Source organism: Hyperoodon ampullatus (assembly GCF_949752795.1).
Source record: "Hyperoodon ampullatus genome assembly, chromosome: 8".
Taxonomy (NCBI): Eukaryota; Metazoa; Chordata; class Mammalia; order Artiodactyla; family Ziphiidae; genus Hyperoodon; species Hyperoodon ampullatus.
Window position 1 is genome coordinate 3,056,102 of NC_136921.1, and position 22,782 is coordinate 3,078,883.

Here is a 22,782-nt window from a genome sequence, read left to right on the forward strand (position 1 = left end):
TTAAGAGGGTATTAAATTGTTTATTTATTACACATGATAATGGATGATACACAAGCTTCATTCCCATCTATGTCTGGTACCATAATCCAATTTAGATATATTGCATAGGATATGCCAACAATCATATATTAATAATCAAAAAACTCCATGACTTGGCTTGGGTGACCCTTTTCACGGTGAACTCCAGGTCACAACGCAGTACCTGTCAGTTCAACTACACCAAGGTTTCAGAAGACAATAACTTCTCCACCAAAGCAGGTTGTAAATAAATTTTGAATGGAACCTGGCATCACCCTGAAGGAATACTAACTTCACAGTGTTGGGGTAGTTTACCAAAATGGCTTCGGAGTAGACTAACTTTACACAGCACATTTAAAAAAAGACACATTTATTCAGCGTCATGATCCGACTATTACATTTAGCAATCAACAGCATGGGTGCAAAAAAAAAAATCTACATTAAAACCCTTTGTTGGAATGCTTTACACTTTCCACAGAACAGAAACTAAAATAACCTGTTATACAATTAGTCACAAATACAGTCCTCGAGTTTTTTTGCCCATACACATGAGTATTGTCTAAAACATGTCTTCTTTGTAGCAGCTAGGCCCTGCCACCACTGTGCTTGGCTAAATTCACAAATCTGTTGTAACCTGTAGCTTCCCTGTCACTTCTCTGGCTCTCCTCTCCTGCTAAGCTTTGTTTCCTGGCAGTAATCAAAACCTTCTGCCACTGCCATAGCTACTGCTGCTACTGGAACCACCACAGCCACCTTGGTTTCGGGGTTTGGCAAAGTATTGGCCTCCACCACCATAGGGGCCAGCACTTCTGCCTCCAAAGTTTCCTCCTTTCATGGGTCCAAAATTTGAAGATTGATTGTTGTAACTGCCCAAATCATGGTAGCTTCCACCACCTCCAAAATTACTTCCATCATTACCAAACCCATTATAGTCATCCCCATGGCCACCATAGCCACCACCACCGCGGCTGCCACCAAAGCCACCTCGGCCACTGAAGTCTCCTCCACGACAAAGTTGTCATTCCCACCAAAACCACCTCCACGACCACCACCAAAGTTTCCAGAACCACTTCGACCTCTTTGGCTGGATGAGGAACTAGCCATCTCTTGCTTAGATGGGGCTTTCCTTACTTCACAGCTGTGGCCATTCACAGTGTGGTATTTCTGACTGACAGTCTTGTCTACAGAGTCATGGTCATCAAAGGTTATGAAAGCAAAGCCTCTCTTTTTGCCACTGCCTCGATCAGTCATGATTTCAGTCACTTCAATTTTCCCATACTGTTCAAAATAATCTCTTAGATGATATTCTTCAGTGTCTTTTTTAATGCCACCAAACAAAATCTTTTTCACAGTTAAGTGGGCACCAGGTCTTTGAGAATCTTCTCTTGAGATGGCCCTCTTTGGTCCCACAACTCTTCCATCCACCTTGTGTGGCCTTGCATTCATGGCCACATCCACCTCCTCCACAGTGGCATATGTGACAAACCTGAAGCCTCTGGAGCGTTTGGTGTTTGGATCTCTCATTACCACACAATCTGTGAGCGTTCCCCACTGCTCACAATGGCTCCTCAGACTCTCATCGGTTGTTTCAAAGCTCAAACCTCCGATGAAGAGCTTCCGCAGCTGTTCGGGCTCTTTGGGTGACTGTGACTTAGACATGACGGCAGTGGGGGTGGGGGGGAGACGTCAACGATGCTACTCGGCGGCGTCCATGAGCAGAAAGGAGTAATCTACCGAACGTATCTCTGAATTGGTTTTTAAATGCATTTCTGTACTTGAACTCAGAGGAAAAAGATCAGTGTGTTGAACTTCATGGGACGTGGATGTCCACACCTTCATCTTTAGCCCTCTGTTTCCCCCACGTTCCTGTGCGTCAGTTCATGTATTTCATAGCTTCAATAGAAATTTGGGGGAAAGCTGGAGAAGGAATAATGGTTAAATTTTATGTGGAAAGGGATAATTGAGTATAAAACATTTCAGATAAGTACTTTTGGTAGGTAAATCTTTAGGTTTTTAGATAGAAAGTTTCCTGGCTTTCTCCTGAGTTTACCTTGGAGTATCTGAAATCCCTCATTTTCTTCCTAGATATTTATTGAATTGGGCACTGGGCTGTTAAGGCAGATTGGCTTCCCTCAGGCCTCTCACCATCTCTGTGCTCCGTGTGTTTAAGATTCTCCCTGGTGGTTAATTCAGAATGGTACTGAAATAGGATTTTTAAGACCTGTAGATCTTTGAAGGGTCCCTTTATCTCTGAAGTTCTGTATTGAGGTACCAAGATAGAATTATTGTTTTGCTCTAGAGTCAGTTTTTTCTTCCCAGGATTCACTTTTAAAGAAAGATTTTAAAATATTTGTTCAATAGTGAAATTATCAAAAAAAATACTTGTTTCCCTCAAAACACCCAATAGCCCTTAAAACGCCTGTTGGGTCATCTTTCATTGCTTGTATTATATGTTGACTGTAACTTTTTGGAAACAAATGTCCGTATTAAATGGTTGTCAAGAAAATATTTTTTAAAAATAAGCTTTGTCCAGCAGCGGGGAGAAGATTTGAATTTAATGGCAAACTTAAAGATGTCCCCCTTTGAATCCCATCTGGCCAATGACCAAATGCTCTCTAAGCAGGTGTTCCGTGTTCTAGGGAAAGAAGCTCAGAAAGGATCTCTGCTCTTTGATGATCTCCCTCCGGCCAGCAGTACTGACTCAGGTACAGTCTTCAGGCTCTCCCAGGTGTGTGTCAACATGTCATCCTGGGATTGTAGTTGTCTCAATCTTTTTCCCTTTCCCCCATTTTCAACACACAGATGTTTTAGGTGTTGGACTGTCTTAAGTTTTGAATCCATGGCATCAGGTAAGGCAGAAAAATCTGCTAGTCGCTAGCCCTGAGAAACTGCATAAAAGTGTTGAGCAGTTTTCTCTGGTTCATTTGAGTGTTTAATATACTAGCTGGAATAAGATTTAACTCTTTAAGGCAGATTTTTTTGTTTCCTTTGAAATGATAGGACTTTAAAATAAAATAGGTTCAAGACGTTATTTAGCACAGTATGAGTTGCCACTGGATTGACACAAGAGTTTTGAGTTTATTTCAATGACCTGTGTAGGTGTCCTGGTGGGATGGATTCTGAAACTTAAGCATCCTCCTGGTTTTGTGGGCTCACTCAGTGTTCTGCTGTGTTTCAGGATCGGGGGGACCTTTGCTTTTTGATGATCTCCCACCAGCCAGCAGTGGTGATTCAGGTAAGTGGTAGGGAAAAATGTCCAACATGCTGATGGAAATAATATGTAGTATTTTACCCTTACGTAAAATTTATTTATTTATAGCTTGTAACAAGCCTTAGGATGACATTAAATCATAATACAACATAAGGTTTATTAAAACTATTAAATAGAGGGCTTCCCTGGCGGCGCAGTGGTTGAGAGTCCGCCTGCCGATGCAGGGGACACAGGTTCGTGCCCCGGTCCGGGAAGATCCCACATGCCGCGGAGTGGCTGGGCCCGTGAGCCATGGCCGTTGAGCCTGCGCGTCCGGAGCCTGTGCTCCGCAGCGGGAGAGGCCACAGCAGTGAGAGGCCCGCGTACCGCAAAAAAAAAAAACACATAAAAACTAAATAGATACCAGGAATTTCTTGGCAGTCCAGCCGTTAGGACTCAGTGCTTTCACTGCTGGGGCCAAGGTTTGATCCCTGGTTGGGGAACTAAGTTCCCGCAAAAAAACCCCCTAAATAGATACCATTAGGTGGGAGCAAAAAGACACTTAAATGCTACGTCACTTTTTGGTGATTATTTTTTACTTCTTGGGGTTTAACCTCTTGCAACTGACTTTTAAGAAGTGAGAGTTCAGTAATTTACTTTGATCTTTGTTATTAACGGTTTATTTATTTATTTATTTATTTACTTTTGGCTGTGTTGGGTCTTCGTTTCTGTGCGAGGGCTTTCTCTAGTTGTGGCAAGTGGGGGCCACTCTTCATCGCGGTGCATGGGCCTCTCACTATCGCGGCCTCTCTTGTTGCGGAGCACAGGCTCCAGACGCGCAGGCTCAGTAGTTGTGGCTCACGGGCCTAGTTGCTCCGTGGCATGTGGGATCTTCCCAGACCAGGGCTCGAACCCGTGTCCCCTGCATTAGCAGGCAGATTCTCAACCACTGCGCCACCAGGGAAGCCCCTGTTATTAACGTTTAAAAGAAAATCTCAGTCTGTCATTCTGGTTTTGTCTTGTTACATTCCTGACAGACCCAAATGTATCCAGCCGAAGTGTCTGAATATATGAAGTACCGTTAAAATATTTTCAGTATTCCTGATAAATAAGTCATCTGTTTTATGCCACTTACATTAAAAAGAATTTTGATTTTAAGAAAATGAAGTCAGAATGACACTGCTTTACTGACTGGTACAGACCATGTGCAAGAATTTGAATTCTTGAAATTCAAGACCTTAGTTAATTATTTTCCAGTCAGTCCTTTTATATTCTCAAGATTCTTTTTTTTGATTTGATTTCATGTTTGTCAAGCCTATTAACATTGGCTCTACCTGTTCCTGTAAATGTTTAACTTTTCCTTTTATGTCCCAATTACACAGAAGGGGAAAATAGAGCCGATTCTTCTAGGTTGTCATATATGACGAATGTATTATTCCACTAACCGAGAACTTCTCACATGGAATTCCCCCCAAGGGAGGGGGAAGGTAGGGCAATGGTGGGGGACAGTGGGGATGCAGGCTGTCCTTTTTCATGTGAAGTTATCCTCTAGTGTAAAAAACCTTCCTTATGTTGTCAAATAGAACACTTGCTGCTTTTCAAGTATATTTTTTGTATTATTAATTCTTTACCATAAATTCATTGGGATTAGTCTAGAAAGTATGGATTAAATTAGGTATCATTCCTATATTTAGAAAAAGTATCACAATCGTCTTACATAAGAAGTCTCAGGTTTTCAGGCTATGTATCCATACCAAAAAATTACAGCATTCTCGTACAATTTACCCTAAAACCTTCCCAATAAAGACAGTGCACTTAGTTAAAATGAAAGTTAACGTGTGCAACTAGGGCTCTTAACAGATTTAATTTAAAAAAGGAAGATGTAGCATAGTTACATCTTAGTTATCCACACGGCAAAAGGCAATAAACTAGTAGCGACTTAGAAGACGTCAACACCATTGTTAACAAGCTTGATTTTTTTTTTTTTTTTGGATATAGAATCCAATCTTGTATCCAGTACTTAGGCTTTCTTGAGAAGACATATTTTTCTTCTCAAGCAGGCAAGAGCCATTTACAAAAATTGACTGCATGCTAGGCCATAAAGTAAGTCCCAATAAAGAATCAGCTTCATACGTAGACCACATTCTCTGATGACAGTGTGATTCACTTAGAAGTCAATAACAGTTCAAAAAATTTCTCTGTTTTTCAATTTAAAAGAAAGGAAGATTCTTTTACATACACATTGGGAAAACTGGAACACAAACAGTAAGTGACAGGAGGCTAATGAAGAGACCATTGGGAAATCCATGACATTGTCCCAGTTAATTTGCCTTACTATGTGGGGTAGGATGTGTGTGTTATACTGTTGCAGAAATCTGTCCTTTGCAAGTAATTGACCCTTCTTGCGGGCAGGGACATTTCTTTCCTTTTTTTTCTCAGTACTCAGAAATGTCTGGCAAAGAATAGTTGAATGAATAATAAATGGTTGCATGCTTTTATACCTAAATGCAGAGAATACTTAGGGCCATTTATTGGATACTTGATGGACCAGGCACTGTGATGAATGCTTTACATACCTTCTCCCCAGCAGTTTTCAAACAACCCCCGGAGAGGACAGTATTCACCCTTTTACGGGTGAAGAAACTGAGGCTGGAAGGTTAAGTAACTTGCCTTAAGGGCACACCCCTTGGAAGTGGCAGAGATTTGAAACTAGACTTCTGTTGTTCCAAAATGCATACACACTGCAGGTGCTCTTAGCTCTGGCTTTGAATACAAATTCGTCCCTTTGCAAGTGGGAATGGCTTCAGCAGTCCTATTTTGCCTTTCAGGATACATACAGTTCTTAAAGCCTGATGTTTATTTTAAGCCTTTTTTGGCAATTGTTACTTTTTTTTCTTTCTTTCTGTACGCGGTCCTCTCACTGTTGTGGCCTCTCCTGTTGCGGAGCACAGGCTCCGGACGCGCAGGCTCAGCGGCCATGGCTCACGGGCCCAGCCGCTCCGCGGCATGTGGGATCTTCCTGGACCGGGGCACGAACCCGTGTCCCCTGCATCGGCAGGTGGACTCTCAACCACTGCGCCACCAGGGAAGCCCTACACTTGTTACTCTTTTGAACTGGTTCAGGACATTTCACTTTGCAGATTTGGGAAACTTATTTATAAGTAAGGGCTTGTGGATGTAAAACATCATATATGTGCCATAGCCCCAAGATAAGAATGTGTATTTTTACCACTGAGAAGCCTCTCTTGCATGTCCTCTTATGTCAGTCTGAGCGGGGCCTGGATCTTAATTTGTGGTCTCCCACTGTGGGTACCCAGGCACTGCCCCACCCCTCAAAGTCATAGCCGTGACTGCTGTGCCTCTCTCTCTGCCAGGCCTCTCTCAAATGTCTTTTGTCTCTGAGGGCTGGGAGGGAGCCTGGTCTGCTAGGGACTCTTACCGTCTACAGCTGTGTTTCTGTCTGGCTTTGACTTTATATTTCCAGGTTCTCTTGACACTTCGATATCCCAGGTGGTAAAGAATGAAGGGAAAGGAGCAAAGAGAAAAACCTCTGAAGAAGAGAAGAATGGCAGTGAAGAGCTTGTGGAAAAGAAAGTTTGTAAAGGTTTTCAGACAGTTTGAAAACAAATGTATTAGACTTCATATTGTAAGACAACCCAGAGCAAAAAACAAGCTCAGCTTTCCGACGATAATATTGGATTGGCCAAAAAGTTCGTTCGGTTTTAAGTAACACTAAAAGACATTTTTCATTTTCCCCAAGAACTTCATTGAATCATGTATTCATAACTGAATGATCTTTTTGGCCAACCCAGTGCTTCCTTTTAACGTCTGTATTTAAGAAGTGGATGGGGTTTCTTATTTGCAGACGGATTTCCAGAAGTTTACTGTTGCTTCCCCTCTCTCTTTGCCCTCCATGTACATCTGTTACCTTTGGTCAGATAGGAAACCTGCATTTGTCCTCCTTCAAGGGTTAAAAACCACAGGTAGTTCTTACTTAGCCTTCGGCGGTGAGTGTTTAGCTTATTGGCCCCCCAGTTTCTCTCCGGCCACCTGTCCTTGTCCCCAGCCTGTTGGTTAGCACTTGGAATTCTGTGAATAGCTCAGTAGGCAGGTCCCAAGAGACAGCCTGAGGCTGGAAAAAGCAATTGAAATTTGTAGTCAGCTTTGTAACATGTCCCAGTGAGTGGGGAAGAAATTAAAAGTATCAGCTAAAGAGAAAAACTGTGGATTTTCACTTATTGCACCGGCCACTTTGTCTTGTGCCATAAGTGATCTCAAGGCAGAGGCTGTAGGCTGCACGTGGAGGTGTGAGAGGACCTGCTCCGCCTCTGCTGGGAAGATGTGCGCTCAGCTTGGCTTGTCACTGCCTTGAGCCTGGAGAGCACTGTGCCTGCCACCAGCCGCTCTTCAGAAAGCGCTCATTCTATCACTTCTATGGCTCTAGGTGTCAGAAAAAGCTTAAACCAGCCATTAAAGAGAAATTTCTGCTCCTCCAGTGATCTCCTTTTTCCTTTCCTTCCTCAGTTAAAGTAAAAGCAGCTGATCTTACCATTTGTTCAAATTCTTCCAGCCTCAAGCATGGAAATATATATTTCCAGTGTATCCAACAGGGCATTAGGGATAAACTCTACTTGCTTGCATTCCTCTAAACTAGGAATTTTTCTGTCCTTATTAAATTATTGACAGACTAGATTTGCACAGAATTCCTTGCCCCAGTTCAAATCCCACTTCTGTGGGATGACAGCACATTCCTTGCTCTGGTGCTTTGACTTAATGTCCTCCCAAGAGGAGCCATTCTGTACTAACTTGCTGTCGTCTGCTGTCTCCTTTCCACTGCTCAGCCTTGCAGAGACCGGCCCTGTCCAACAGTGATCTGAATCTTGTAACAGACTTGCAGCCCGGGAGATGCCTTGAGGGGTATAGCTTATTTGTTTGCAGCATTAGGGCATTGCTGAGTAGAACAGCCATAGTTCCCTCTCATTTGCTCTGGGACTAGGGCTTCTGGAGAGAAGGGCACAGTTTTGTATTGGCTTTTTGTTCTCTTTTTCTTAGGCTCTTCGGTGATCTTTGGTTTGAAAGGCTACGTGGCTGAGCGGAAGGGCGAGCGGGAGGAGATGCAGGACGCCCATGTCATCCTGAATGACATCACCGAGGAGTGTAGGCCCCCCTCCTCCCTCATGTGAGTGTCTGTGCTCCAGCAGCCTGATGGCATAGAAGTCTCTGTTCTGATGGGAACTTTGGACTGTATGCAGTTTGTGTTTATTAGAAAGACATATTTCTTGAGCTGCTTGGTTCAACATCAGTAGTTCTCAGCTGGGGTTGGTTTTGCCCCCTAGGAACATTTTGGTTGTCACAGTGGGGGATGTGCTCCTGGCATATGGTGAGTGGAGGCCAGGATGTTACCCTGTAGTGCACGGGTTAGCCCTACAACAATTGTCCTGCTGAACTTGAGAAACCCTGCTAATTGGGCAATGACTCTCCCTATTTTGGGTCTTGGGGTGTGCTGCTTTCCACCAGTACCTGAAGAGGTTCTGGCAGATAGTATTCTTATTCTTTGACCCAGGAGATAGAGATAGAAGCTGCTAATTACAGAGGTGAGTGGTGATCCGGGAGAGCTAGTGTATATAGTGAGGGCCCAGAAAGAGAACAAAAAAGCAGAAATGGCATCAAGAAGAAGACAGTGAAAGATTTCCTGCAGTTGTACAAACTAGAATGAAGGAAGAGGCATGGAGGAAAAGCCATTGCTCACCAAGAGCAGGAATAGGCTTTGGAGTTGCTTTTAAACCCAGGAAAGGGGCTTCTGGAGAGCCCCATGGGGGCAGATATTTTCGGGATAGATTTAATTGAGGAACACTAAGCCATAACTAGCAAATACTATGCTGTAAGATTCTGAGTTATCAACCACATGAAGTTTATTTTTTCATGGCTTTTGATGTCCCAAATTGAAAAGGAATTCCAAAAATGTTCGAAAAAAGAGCAGCTCTGCAGAATAAATGTCATTTCTCGTAGGCATTTTTGTTCTATCCTTCTTGAAACAGTTTTTTAATGACAATTATTCTATTTATGTTTTTTGGCAAAACTTGAAAGGGGAATAGGAATAAGACTAGTAAGGTAGGCTTTAAGAATTCTATATTGGTCAAAGTTTGAGCAAGAATTCTGAAATCACCTGTTCCCTCTCTCATAGATTTTTTAAAATAATTTTTTAAAATATCTTTATTGGAGTATAATTGCTTTACAATATTGTGTTAGTTTCTGCTATACAACAAAGTGAATCAGCTATAACTCTTACAGATATTTTTGACCGTCTTGGATCAGTAACTGTTTATCTGTGTGTTAGTGTTTGAAACTAAATCTGCTTTAAATAGAAAAAAGTTCTGAATTTTAGTTTAGTGAAAAATCAGGGTTAATAGATCTTGATTTTTAAAAACAAGTGTGAGTTTTTCATTCTTAATTTTAAAACGTCACTGAAGTTACTTAAATGTTTGTCTCAGGGTAATGTTAAATGTTCGCTGTCTAAGAGTTAACAGCTTTTATGGAGAGGAATAGTCTTTGCCATGAGAATCTCTCTGACTCTCAGTTCATTGTTACAGTACCCGGGTTTCATATTTTGCTGTTTTCGATGGACATGGAGGAATTCGAGCCTCAAAATTTGCTGCACAGAATTTGCATCAGAACTTAATCAGGAAATTTCCTAAAGGTGAGACTGAGAGCTAGATCGGTTCATGTTCATCTTGGTGTTGGCTGTTTGTGCTGATCAGTGACATGTCACTGGCTTTAGCAAAGAGTCCTTGGTGACTCTAAAAGAGCAGGGCTGAGAGGAGGCGGCTCCGAGGTGAGCAGGCGCAGTGGCCGTGCAGGTGTGCCTGGTATGGAACTTCTCGTGTCTCTGAGTGATTGGCCCCTCTCGTGGAATGTCTTTGGGTACAAGTGAATGTCTTGCCTTTGTATTTGGGAGACTACTAAAACCAAATGCAGATGGCACTTAAAGGTGAGGAAGTACAGGTTGTCCTTGGTCGTAATATAGAAACAAAATGACAGTGGCGGGAGGATAATCTTCCCTCCTTAAGAGTTTGCTTTCTTTTGTTCCTTCTGTAACAGGAGATGTAATCAGTGTAGAGAAAACCGTGAAAAGATGCCTCTTGGACACTTTCAAGCATACTGATGAAGAATTCCTGAAGCAAGCTTCAAGCCAGTAAGTGTAATAACCACATGAAGACACGTGAGTGGAGTGCACGTGTTGTTTTCCTAAACGCATTCCAGGCCTTCTAATACAGTTTAATGCTAATGCTCACGTTTGAAAAGTTCCTAGCACCAAGTAATCTCTCACAACTTAACGAAATCTGGAACAGAAAAAAGCACATATCGAAGAAACCATCCATTTTAAAAGTATATGACACTTCCCATTCAACTCTGGAAATTGGTCTCAAAGTGCTAGCATGTTGGTGGTGACTGTATTTCTGATGTGTTTCCCCCCAGGAAGCCTGCCTGGAAAGATGGGTCCACTGCTACCTGTGTTCTGGCTGTAGACAACATTCTTTATATTGCCAACCTCGGAGATAGTCGGGTATGTGACTCTGGAGCCACCCACTTAGATAACAGCATGTCATATGGGGGAAGAGCTGTAGAAGCACTTGCTGAATAAGATTACAGTGATGATGGCTGGGTTGGAATCTTTCTTCTTGTGGGGTTGCTGCAGGGGGTTCTGCTGCAGAGTTTAAGTTTTGGGTCAGGGAACAGCAGCGAAGCTTGAGGCTGTTTGTTCTCTGGGAAGGCTTATACCCTGTCTGTCAGATACAGAGCTGTGAGTTGGAATTTAATTACCTTAAATATTCATTTTCATTTCTCTGACCTCAGGCCGTAATGAGTGAATAACTCAAAAGCTGTAGCTAGAAAGTGCTAGATGATGTGACATGTATCCGTTGAGCCCCGTACACATGGCTGAGGGAGAAACCCGATGATTTCCCACTGGTGACATCCTGTGTCCCAGTCCCAGTTGTGGGGAATGACTCGGAGCTGGAGGGCGGTGCTCTGCAGGGTCTCTGCAGTCCCTCCCACCTCCCCTGCCAGGGGCGGATGTTCACCTCCATTGCCGCTTGCTTTTCAGCCATTCTCCATGTTTGTTCAGCAGTCACTGGACAAAGTGACCTTCCCACTCTTAATAGCATCTTCAGACATGGAAATAGCTGCTCCCCACCCCTGTTGCTTTTAGGGTGATTTATAAACATGGAGCACTAGGAGCTATGAGCATCACAGATGACAGCCCTGCCCTAGTGGAGTTCATATTCTGGTGATGCTTTAGTGGATCTGTCTGGTGGACTGTCTCTTGTACATAGGTGTTTAGATCAAAGGACTTAAAAAAACAACATGAGTAAAATTGGCCAAAAAAAAAGAGAGACTTTGGAGTCAGGCCCAAGTTTGAGTCCTGGCCTTGCTCGCTGACTCTAGGCACGATGCTTATCCCCTGGGCCTCAGGCTTCCTCCTCTGTAGAATAAGAGGTTTGTCCGGAAGTTACCACACAGTAAACATGGTGGTGGGAACCCACGGAGAGGTACTTGGTCAGCCCACCAAACTGCCCTCGTCTTTGCCATTGTAAACTCTTGGAATGGTAACGCCTAAAGGGGCCTTGGTACCTGTTAGGTCCTCCCTTTCACGTCACAGATGAGAAGATAATGGCCTAGTGAGGGTGAGCAGTGAGCTATGGTCATGCAGCAGAGTTTGCACCAGAGTTGAGACCCAAGCCCGGGGCTTCTCTCCCTGAATTTTTTTTGTGACACCACTTTGCTACTTGTACTTTTGATGCTTGATCCACTGAACTCAAGTTTGTCAGCCGGAGGCTGAATCTGAAACTCCATTGTTAACCTTTCTCTTCAGCTGTCAACTTCAGGTGCTGGGCTCATTAAATTTCACAGCCATTGTACTCTCCATCTTCCCAGGCAATCCTGTGTCGTTACAATGAGGAGAGTCAAAAACATGCAGCCTTAAGCCTCAGCAAGGAGCATAATCCAACCCAGTATGAAGAACGAATGAGAATACAGAAGGCTGGAGGGAATGTCAGGTAACCAGGGAGTGACGGGAACTCCGGGAAGGAGGGTTCACTATGTAAAAGCAGCCTTGAGCCCTCTGAGGGTGGAACGTGCTGTGTCACGCAGTCTTCAGCGTAATGAGACTCTGTATGAGGTCTAACCTGGTGAAGCTGAAGTAGGTGAACGAGTGTTGTAGGGTTTCACCTGTGTCCAGGTGGGAGCAAAAAATGTATGCCAGAAACGTGCTTCCCTACGTTTGCAAAAGAAGGAGACCTGTCTCAAATTCAAGTTCACCGTTTGCAGCATTGTCTCTGGTCCTGGTAACTCTCATAAAAGCTGTCATTTGTCACAACCCGGTAAGCTACAGTTTTCAGCAAATTCTCCAGAGAGAAAATCTGAAGTGGTTAAGACAGTAAATGTAAGACAGTAGTGTGTGCTGATCACCTCTGGTCTTCCTGGGGAACAACTTATCTAGCCCAGAGGGCGGCTCTTACCTGGCTGCGTCCGCGGCAATTCCAGTTCATCTCTCTTTACACCTTTGCAGAGTGTGTGCCGGCTCTGGTTTATCATCTGCCATCTCTCAGGTAGCTGAAGGAGGGCTTAAGTCTTTTCTGCACTTTAGGAGAATTATACTTTAAGGACATTGCATTATGAATTTGATCAGAGGTGTTTTCTGGTTCATCTTACAGTTTGACCCCATGAGGATTTTGTCTCCTGTTGGAGATAAGGGAGAAGTAATATATCAGTGTAAGAGTGCAGTTATTTGTCCTTGGATGTGTAGTTTCTCTTCTGTTGTTTATTTGGGGCAGTTTTAATTATTGCTTCAGGCTGTTTCTAGCCAGGGGTGCAGGGAGGTCTCTGGAGAGCAGTTAGAATTCTTAGGGTTGGTTAAAAAAACTCCTGGGTTAGTAAAAGGTGATTTGGGTCTTGGTTGTGGCTGTCTACGTGAGCATCGACGGAATTGTAGGCTGGGTTCAGACCTTGGCCGGTGCTCTGTGCCTGACTTCTCCCCCACGACTGCTGTGGAAGTTAATGCCCGAGAATGTGACCCCAGTGTTAGTGTCGGCATCACCTTTTCTGCCCTTTATTATAACTTTAAAATTCTGCTTTTGCCTGAACTCCTTGAAAAGATTTTGACATTGGCAGTCCTATGGCTGAAAGTAAGATTAGCTGCATTGCATTTACTTCCTGTTTCCCAGTCCCTACTTACTAAGAACAGTGTGGGCTTAGGGTGAGCCCCTCAGTTTAGAGAAGTGGGGTGGGAGGCTCAGAGACAGCAGGGGCTTTCTGTTCCTGAGCAGCAGGGCCAGGCTGTGGCCCATCTCCTGCCTGAGGCCAGGGTTGGCATGCTGTTTCTTTTCCTCCACCCCTCCCCCTTTTATTATTAAAATTTTCAAACATGCAGAAAAAATTTTAAAAGAGTAAACATTTCAGTATCTACCACCTAGATTCAGTAGTTAACATTTTGCCATTTTGCTTTGTCTGTTTATGGATGTGTTTGGCTGAACCATTTAAAAGTTAGTTGCAGACGTAACACCTAAGAAAATAATAATTCCTTAGGTTGTATTAGGTTATCTGATATCCCGTCTGTACTCATATTTCCCCAATTGTCCCCACAGTGTCTCTGAAACCAGGGCCTGGTCAGTGTTCGCATCTACTTTGGACTCACATCTTTCCGTGTGGAATCGTCTCCACTTGTACTAGGCTTGGATCATCACTAGTCAGCACTTGTACAGGGTCACCAGTGCTGTTTTTTCATGGTATCGTTTAAGTTGCTTGTGTGTATTTCTTGTAAACTAGAAGTTAGGTCTAAAGGCTTCTTTAAATTCAGATTAAACATTTTCAGCAAAAATATTTGATGGGGGATGCTATGTATTTTTGATAGTCCCTCATTTCACTAGCCATGTAAGGTCACTGGTGTGATACTGATTCCATGCTGGCTACCATGTGGTGACAACAGATGGCTCCAGAGTGAAAGGACATGTTTCCGTGTAATCAGCCCATGATCCGGGGAGATGCACTCGAGCACCTTGTGAACATTGTGGCCCACCAGCCTTTCAGCTGACGATTTTAGCATCCCTTAGTGATCCTTGCATGAATCATTTATTTCACAGGGATGGCAAAGATGATCATCTACTTCTGTGCTTCCTTCTACGTGTATTGGCAGGCATCCTGTAAAAAAAAGGCTTTCCTTCATCAGTAGGGGATGAACCATAGTTTCTTTCTCCCTGAAAGCAAGGTAAATGTTGAATTCTTTAATCACCATTTGCAGAGTGAGAGCCACCCACAGTTGTGGAAACTAGTGTTTTCTTTCCCTTCTCTGCTTCTCTCCATCCCCTTTTCCTTGCTCCATGAGTCACTGCAGGTGGCTTTATGTATTCGAGGTGCTGATTCTAGCTGTAGAGGCAGGGTGCTCTTGCTGCTCACATGACCTCATCTGTGGCCAGTGGGAGGGAGCTTCAGCTTGCTTCAGACACTCTGCCTTTGTCTTAAAACTGAGCTCCATATGCTGGGGATGCTTGTTTCAACTGCAGCATCATCAATTCTGCATCTGTTCTAAGAGCCAGGGGACACACACACACACACACACACACACACACACACACACATTCTCTCTCTCTCTCTCTCTCTCTCTCTCTCTCTCTCTCTCTCTCTCTCTCTCTCGGCTGTGAGCTTAGATGGCTATTTCTCATTCAGATTGGACCCTTATAGGGCTTTCTCTTAACTTCCTTGATTCAGTAGTTGTAGTGTCTTCTTTTATGCTGAAAATCTTGGCTTCTAACAACATTAGTATATTTATTTGCCAAAATAGCTTGGAAATCATAGTATCAACAGTATCACTATTAATGAATTTGAGTTCCTTGTGGTTCTCTTATCCTTAGCATGCTTCACTGAGGATATACAGAGTACTGTGTGTAAACATGGAATAATTAATTTCACTGCGGTTTTGTTACACTCTGGTTATTATGATCATTAGTTTCATTTTGATTTCAACTTCAGGGCTTTTCCTGCTGGTGGGAATGTAAAATGGTGCATCTGCTGTGGAAAATAGTTTGGCAGTTCCTCACAAATTAAAAATAGATCTATCATCACAACATTGTAAATCAACTGTACTTCAATAAAAAATAAATTTAAAAATAAAAAATAAATAGATCTACCATATGATCTAGCAATTCCACTCCTGGGTATATACCCCCCAAAATTCAAAGCAGTGGATTTGAAGAGATAGGCATGCACCCATGTTCATAGCAGCATTTTTCACAAGAACCAAAAGGTGGAAGCAACCCAAGTGTCCATCCATAGATGAAATGATGAACAAAATATGATTTCTCCGTACAGTGGAAATACTATTCAGCCTTAACAAGGAAGGAAATCCTGTCGCATGGATGAACCTTGAGGACATTTTGCTAAGTGGAATAAGCTGGTCACAGAAGAGTGATTGCTGTATGGTTTCACTTATATGAGGTCCCTGAGTGGTCAGAATCGTCACCGGGACAGAAAGTAGGGTGGGAGTTGTCGGGGGAGGGGGAGGGGGAGTCGGTGTTTAATGGCCCCAGAGTTCAGTTTGGGAAGATGGGAAGGTTTTTGGAGATGGATTGTGGTGATGGTTGCACAACAACGTGAATGTACTTAATGCCACTCAACTGTACGTTTAAAAGTAGTTAAGGGCTTCCCTGGTGGCGCAGTGGTTGAGAGTCCGCCTGCCGATGCAGGGGACACGGGTTCGTGCCCCGGTCTGGGAAGATCCCACATGCCGCGGAGCGGCTGGGCCCGTGAGCCGTGGCCGCTGAGCCTGCGCGTCCGGAGCCTGTGCTCCGCAACGGGAGAGGCCACAACAGTGAGAGGCCCGCGAACCGCAAAAAAAAAAAAAAAAAAAGTGGTTAAGATGGTAAATTTTATGTTACGTGTATTTTTACCACAACTTAAAAAATGAAAACCCCCCACATGTACGTGGTTAATTATCTAAGTTAAACAAAAGGCACAGTTAGACATGCTTTCGTCTCTGTTCCCTTCACCCTTATTTCCTGATTCTTTCCAGTGTTTGTTTTTACAAAAATAAGCAAATCCATGTATGTATTTTTATTTTCCTACTTGCTTACACTGAAGGTAGTATACGGTATGCAGCAGTGCGTTACACTCCTTCAGGTGACTTCCTCGGAGAAGGTGAAAACAGTTTTGTGTTTATTTTACAAGAAAGGCAACTGAACTGCTGAAGGGAAGCTTGCACATGTAGCATTTAGTGTCAGATTCACAGTATTTGTGCTGGTACAGGTCTCTGATGACAAAACAAAACAGTTCTGGAGTCATACCTGCAGTCTCCTCTGTAGCACCCATCGTATTAATACACCGGATCTTGGCACCTGCAATCTTGGGATGGTCAGAAGAAGATGGAGCGTCCACCTCCCAGCCTCAGCTCTGTGAGCCTGTCAGGACCATTGCGTCCCTGCATTTGCCCATCTGCCAGAGTTGCTGAAGTCCGAGCAGGGTCTGGCTTGTCCTCACAGCCAGACTGGCTGTCTCAGTGCCTCCCTCTCCGATTGTGAAGGGAGAACCGGAACAGAAAATGGCAGCAAAAAGAGCTACGATCAGGGGACTCTGTTGAACGACTTTCCCGCCAATAGAACAGCAGTTCTCTGATTGCTGGGCACATGGGAAGGAGATGAGGAGCAAAGCAGCGTGGAGCAAACGTTGCTTGAGGGCGGGAGGCCAGGCCCGGGGACGACTGGTACCGGGGGCAGGCACGTGGGTCACGAGTGTGGACCTCAAAACCCACTCCCTCCTCCGCATGGTGGTCTTGGGGGAGAACTTTGAGGGTAGCGGGAGGAGAGTGGATTTTCAGCCGTTTGTTGAGGGAGAACCCGCTGCAGAGCACGCAGCTTCCTATTGTGCGTTTAGGAAGCTGGCCGCGTATCGGGTACGTGTGGAGGAGCTCTGCCGAGGAGGATTGGAGCAGGCCGGGAAGTGCGAGCCCACACATCCACGTGGCTGGTTCCGGACAGGCCTCGTCGGGTGTGGTCCTGTTCCAGTTGTCACTGACCACGAAGGGCAGGTGGTGTGACTTCGTGCTCTTGTGATGCACAGCCTTAGAGTTGGCACTGGCCCCTGGAGCTGACTGGCGTTTGCACACACACGTCTTAGATAGCCTGTCACACTGGGTGCAGGCAGAGTGACAGCCAGCTTGCAGTGTCCGTTTCTGAAGTGTAAGTGGCTTTCCTGAGTGTGCGATTCTGTCCGTTGTTGCTTTCTCCTGTCACTCCAGTAGTTGAGTGAGTGTAAGGTTTCCACTCTGTGTAGAACTTTGCTCAGTAAACAAGAATGAAAATGGCAGCTTCTGTGTTGTGGCGCACACATTTTTCTTCATCAGACTCAGGAATTGTTCCACGTTTTCTGTACTGAGTTGTGCTGGTAGTCACTGGGGCTTTGGGACCTGCCATTGCACACAATCTCGTTGAAACAAGCTGGGTTTATGACTTGGGGATGGGGTTGGGTGCGCACCAGGCACCCAGTCCCTTGGTCCTGAAGAAGCGCTTTGTTGGCTTCTCGCGGTGCTCGTGCTTTGAGCTGCTTCCTCAAAGGCGCTCTTGAGGCTGAGGGATCCCGCCCCCCGCCCCACTTCACTCTTCAGCTCGGCCCCTGTGCACTTCGGCCCCTCTTGCTGCGCGTTTTACCGTTTGCACTTGAGAAGACTGCTCAGCTCTTCACAGACACCGGCAGAAGTCTTCGTTGCTGGTGATTCAGCTGTGACCACTGGGAGGGTGAGGGCGACTTTGTGGGCACAGTGAAGGGCCAGGGGCCAGGCTGAGCTCTGACTCTGAGACAGCAGCCCAGACCCAGGCGAGCAGCTTCTGGCCACGTGTGTCCATCACACAGCATCTCCAGAGCTTGTTCCATCGTTGGGGAGCCCCGTGGTGACAGTGCACCTCCACACACAGCTTTGCTGTTTGCTCAGTGCTCCGATGCACCTTGTCAAGCGTGGGTTCTGGGTTTACACACGAGGGTCTAGATGCTTGGGAGGTTGCAGCTGCCCGCGGTCACACAGCAAGTACGCTGCCAGAATTGTCCTTGGAGTGTCAGGCTAGGGCCTGCTTCTCCTGCCGACAGGACTCTGTCTTTTTATAGGCCACCTTCCCCTCTCCCTACCCCTCCTCTAAAAACAGAATGGGTGGAAGTACAGTGCTGTGCAGAACACTGCCAGTTGTGTACTTAAGTCATATTAAATCGTATTCATACCCAGTGTAAAGAAAACTCGCTTCCAAATCTGGGAATAGTCACTTCCAGGTATTTTCCGAATCTGATCAGAGTGAAATGCAAAATATCCCTCTGTTCCAGCTATTCTTAACTCTGGTGACATGGTTGAATCACGTGAGCAGCTTTAACATAAAAACAAAGCCAGGTCCCCATCCAGTCAAGTTTGACCCTGGGCTGTGGGCAAATCAGTGGATTAGGCCCAGGGCTGCCATATGCCAGCTAGAGGGGGCGCTGTCCCCATCAGTGTGCTGTTGGGCTGAGCCAGGGGCAGCAGGAGTGTGAACGACCTAGAACAAAGAAGCCTCAGCACAAAAATGCTCAGACGCTGCTATGTGTTAGAGGCTAAGAGATGTGGGTTCCACAGGTTACATCTTTTACTCTATCCCATTTTTCTGCTTTTAAGATTGGATTCTGAGTACTGTGGCCCGTGATCTGTCAGATGGAATCTGAATTTGCTTTTCCCCTCATTTTAGGGACGGGCGTGTCCTGGGTGTGCTGGAGGTGTCCCGCTCCATTGGGGATGGGCAGTACAAGCGCTGTGGGGTCACTTCTGTGCCAGATATCAGACGCTGCCAGCTGACCCCCAACGACAGGTAAAACCTCCCAGAGGCACAGGTGTGCACACACATGGTTTTGTTTCTCTTCTGATTTCTTCCAGTTTGTGTAGTGAAGCTGGGGTGGGCAGCCATGTCTCGGGCACTGTGCTAGGCCCTAGAGGTGCAGGGATAAATAAAATACCGTTTGTGCTCTCGTGGGGTCCAGTCTGCCGGTGGGGAGCACCTGTGAATGGGCGGTTCCAGTCTAGTGTGTCTTAAGAGTGTGGGGTGCTCTGGGAGACTTTGGCTGTGGCGGGGAGAGAGACATCCTTGCTGGAGAAAAGAGAAGGGCTTTTTGGCAGAGCGGACACAACGGACAGGATGAAAATGTGGCCAGGCAGATGCCATAATAGGGAGTCAGGAAAGTGATGGCAGGGTACCTGGGGACAGATTGTAAAGGCCCTGGATTCTTTGCTGAGGAGCTTGAATTTTAGCTCATAATTGGTGGAGAATCGTGGGAGGTTTTGAAGCAGAGTCGTTAGGTTGAGAAAGAGACCCCTTGTTTAATTGTCCAGCCCCTAATTCTGAGCTGCTTGAAGGTGAGGCACCGTGCCTGGTGCCGGAAGCCCTCAGCAAGTCAGTGTTGGAGGCTGGAGTAGGATGGAGCCCAGCGGCCAGTTAGGAACTGAGGCACTGGCCCTTGCTGCGGGTGGGGATGGGAGAGGTGAACTAAGGCAGCAGTGGAAGGAGACCGGGGAGGCCAGTGCTGCGAGGGAGGAGCCTTACCCCGGCCCCCCGCCTGCTGAGCGAGCGTCTTGGGACACGGTTCCCCCAGCTCCTCTGGTTTGCCAGATGATGCCTCAGGGGAGTCTCGTCTGTCCCCATTAGACCAGGCCCCCTGTTGTATGTGCTGCTCGAGCTCCCTCTGCTTTGGATCATGGTTGTGTGTTTGTGTGGCCTCTTGCTTAGGGTCTGTCACCTCAGTGGAAGGGGCCGGCACCTGCTTGGACCTGTGCCTTGCTAGGTCCCAAGCACGAACCATGTGCTTGGTAGATACTTGTTGAATGAATGCCCAGTCCAAAGAGGAAAACCAGGACCTGGGTATTAAAATGAGGAGAGAAGGGTGTTAGATCTGTGGGGAAACTGTCCTAGGAGAACCAGAACTGTCTCGTCTCATCCATCATTGTTCAGAAAGACACTCCTTGGGAAGCCTAGAGGGAGCTTTGAAAGGAAGGTAGTCCTGTTCTCAGGTGGTGAAAGTGGAAGGTGGTTCTCCCTCCACGTGGGGAGTGAGTGCTTGAGAACATTCCTTAAGTCCACAGACTGTCAGTTTTATTGGGTGGGCCAAAAAGTGCCTTCAGTTTTTTAAGTAAAAATAAAAGACACATTTTTCATTTTCACCAAGAACTTTATTGAACAGCGTATTCACCCTTTTGTTCCACTGCCTTCTGCCATTTTTCAGGCAACTTCACAATCCCATCTTCCCCAAACTTTTTATCTTTTTGAGCAAAGAACTGTTCCAGGGGCCTTTTACAGTCCTCCAGGGAATTGACATTGTTTTCCATTGAGAGAATTTTGTAAAGACTGAAATAAATGGAAATCCGAAGGTGCAATGTCTGGTGAATACGGTGGATGAATCAAACTTCCCAGCCAAGCTGTAACAGTTTTTGCCTGGTCATCAAAGAAACATGAGATCTTGCCTTATCCTGATGGAAGATTATGCGTTTTCTGTTGACTAATTCTGGATGCTTTTCGTCGAGTGCTGCTTTCAGTTGGTCTAATTGGGAGCAGTACTTGTTGGAATTAATCGTTTGGTTTTCCAGAAGGATCTCATAATAGACGACTCCCTTCCAATCCCACCATATACACAACATCACCTTCTTTGGATGAAGACCGGCCTTTGGTGTGGTTGGTGGTGGTTCATTTCGCTTGCCCCACGATCTCTTCCGTTCCACATTGTCACTTTTCATCACCCATCATGATTTTTAAAAATGGAACATTTTCATTACATTTCAGTAGAGAATCGCATGCGGAAATGTGGTCAAGAAGGTTTTTTTCGCTTAACTTACGTGGAACTGAAACATCAAAGCAATGAACATAACCAAGCTGGTGCAAATGATTTTCAGCGCTTGATTTGGATATTTCGAGTGTGTCGGCTATCTCCAGCGTGGTATAACATTGATTGTTCTCAATTAATATCTCGATTTGATCACTGTCTACTTCAACTGGTCTACCCGACCATGGAGCAGCATCCAGTGAGAAATCTCCAGCACGAAACTTCACAGACCACTTTTGACACGTTTGATCAGTCACAGCACCTTCTCCATACACTGCACAAATCTTTTTTTGCATTTCACTTGAGTTTTTACCTTTATTGAAATAATCATAATATGCTGAAAATGTTGTTTTTTCTCCCATCTTCAGTATTAAAACGGCTACACAAAAATTCACCAATTTTGATGTCTTTTTTTTTTTTCGGTACACGGGCCTCTCACTGTTGTGGCCTCTCCTGTTGCGGAGCACAGGCTCCAGACGTGCAGGCTCAGTGGTCATGGCTCACGGGCCCAGCCGCTCCACGGCACGTGGGATCTTCCCAGACCGGGGCACGAATCCGTGTCCCCTGCATCGGCAGGCAGACTCTCAACCACTGCGCCACCAGGGAAACCCAATAAGTCTTTTTTAAAATGTACGCTGATATGACAGCTGTCACATACAATCTAACAAAATTGTTTCGAATGAAGTTAAACACAATTGAGTGCTACTAGAGCCATCTTACAGAAAAAACCAAATGAACCTTTTGGCCCACACAGTATGTTTGGGAAATGGCTCGAGGCATGTGGTGATAGAAATTTAGCATGTATTTATCATAACACCTGACGGATTTTATTTGGTGATTTTCCTAGAGTTTGTCTAAGAAGTGGGTTTGGGTTAATCCATAATGTTTGGTGAACAGAGAGTAGTCCCAATTTTGATGTATAACATTTCACCTACAAATATTTTTAAGTAGTTTTAACCTTTGTCTCATACAAGTTAAATTGGTTCTAAAAAATGTTTAGCCTTTGAGTAGTTGGACAAATATTTTTACCTCCACTGCCAGGCCATTTAATAAAGTTTGCTGCTAAAACCCATTTATATTTTTTTCTGTGTTGTAGGTTTATTTTGCTGGCCTGTGATGGCCTCTTCAAGGTCTTTACCCCAGAAGAAGCCGTGAACTTCATCTTGTCCTGCCTTGAGGTAAGAAGTCTCACAAGGGAGAGGGTGCCAGTCGTTCCAGCTGCACTTGGGCTTTAGAGGAGAAGTCCCGAAGCCCCCTTCCTCCCCCATGTTCCCTGTAGTTGGGAGTGGGAACTCCAGCCCGGGCACTCACCGGTCAGTTTGTCCTGCCCGCCCTGATGGGGACTGGGGAGCAGTTCTTCCTTGTGGCTCTGGTGTCTCAGGAGAGTGATGGGGTGCAGGATCCCCACTCACCAGTGCCCCTTTCCTGTCCGGTAGGATGAGAAGATCCAGAGCCGCGAAGGGAAGCCCGCCGTGGATGCCCGCTACGAAGCCGCCTGCAACAGGCTGGCCAACAAGGCGGTGCAGCGGGGCTCGGCGGACAATGTCACCGTGATGGTGGTGCAGATAGGGCGCTGAGGTGCTGCGGGCCGGAGCGCGGCATGGTGTGGACTTCCGATGTTCATTTTGTGTGTTGTGCACATTATGTGTTTCGTGTACTCCTGTTGGATTCCCATGGTTGTAAATAAAGTTTTTTTTTTTTTTTCTAGA

The 22,782-nt window shown here is 45.4% G+C and overlaps 1 protein-coding gene and 1 pseudogene across 4 annotated transcripts in view; one reads left to right on the plus strand and one right to left on the minus strand.

The window, feature by feature from the left end:
* The window catches only part of ILKAP (ILK associated serine/threonine phosphatase), a 28,789-nt gene extending 6,007 nt beyond the window's left edge, over window positions 1-22,782 (plus strand). The window contains exons 2-12 of one of the 3 annotated variants that reach the window (XM_079710335.1): window positions 2,658-2,723; window positions 3,197-3,253; window positions 6,693-6,812; window positions 8,261-8,387; window positions 9,799-9,905; window positions 10,307-10,400; window positions 10,685-10,772; window positions 12,143-12,264; window positions 18,955-19,074; window positions 22,170-22,251; window positions 22,510-22,782. In XM_079710335.1, the coding sequence (XP_079566461.1) occupies window positions 2,658-2,723; window positions 3,197-3,253; window positions 6,693-6,812; window positions 8,261-8,387; window positions 9,799-9,905; window positions 10,307-10,400; window positions 10,685-10,772; window positions 12,143-12,264; window positions 18,955-19,074; window positions 22,170-22,251; window positions 22,510-22,650 (1,124 nt within the window). In that variant the 3' untranslated portion in view covers window positions 22,651-22,782. Of the gene's footprint in view, window positions 1-2,657; window positions 2,724-3,196; window positions 3,254-6,692; window positions 6,813-8,260; window positions 8,388-9,798; window positions 9,906-10,306; window positions 10,401-10,684; window positions 10,773-12,142; window positions 12,265-18,954; window positions 19,075-22,169; window positions 22,252-22,509 lie in introns of those variants that run through there. The other 2 variants (XM_079710334.1, XM_079710333.1) reach the window with 2 other exon arrangements.
* Window positions 716-1,759, minus strand: LOC307057220 (heterogeneous nuclear ribonucleoprotein A1-like; annotated as a pseudogene). The gene has a single exon. The product of its transcript is annotated as a heterogeneous nuclear ribonucleoprotein A1-like (transcript).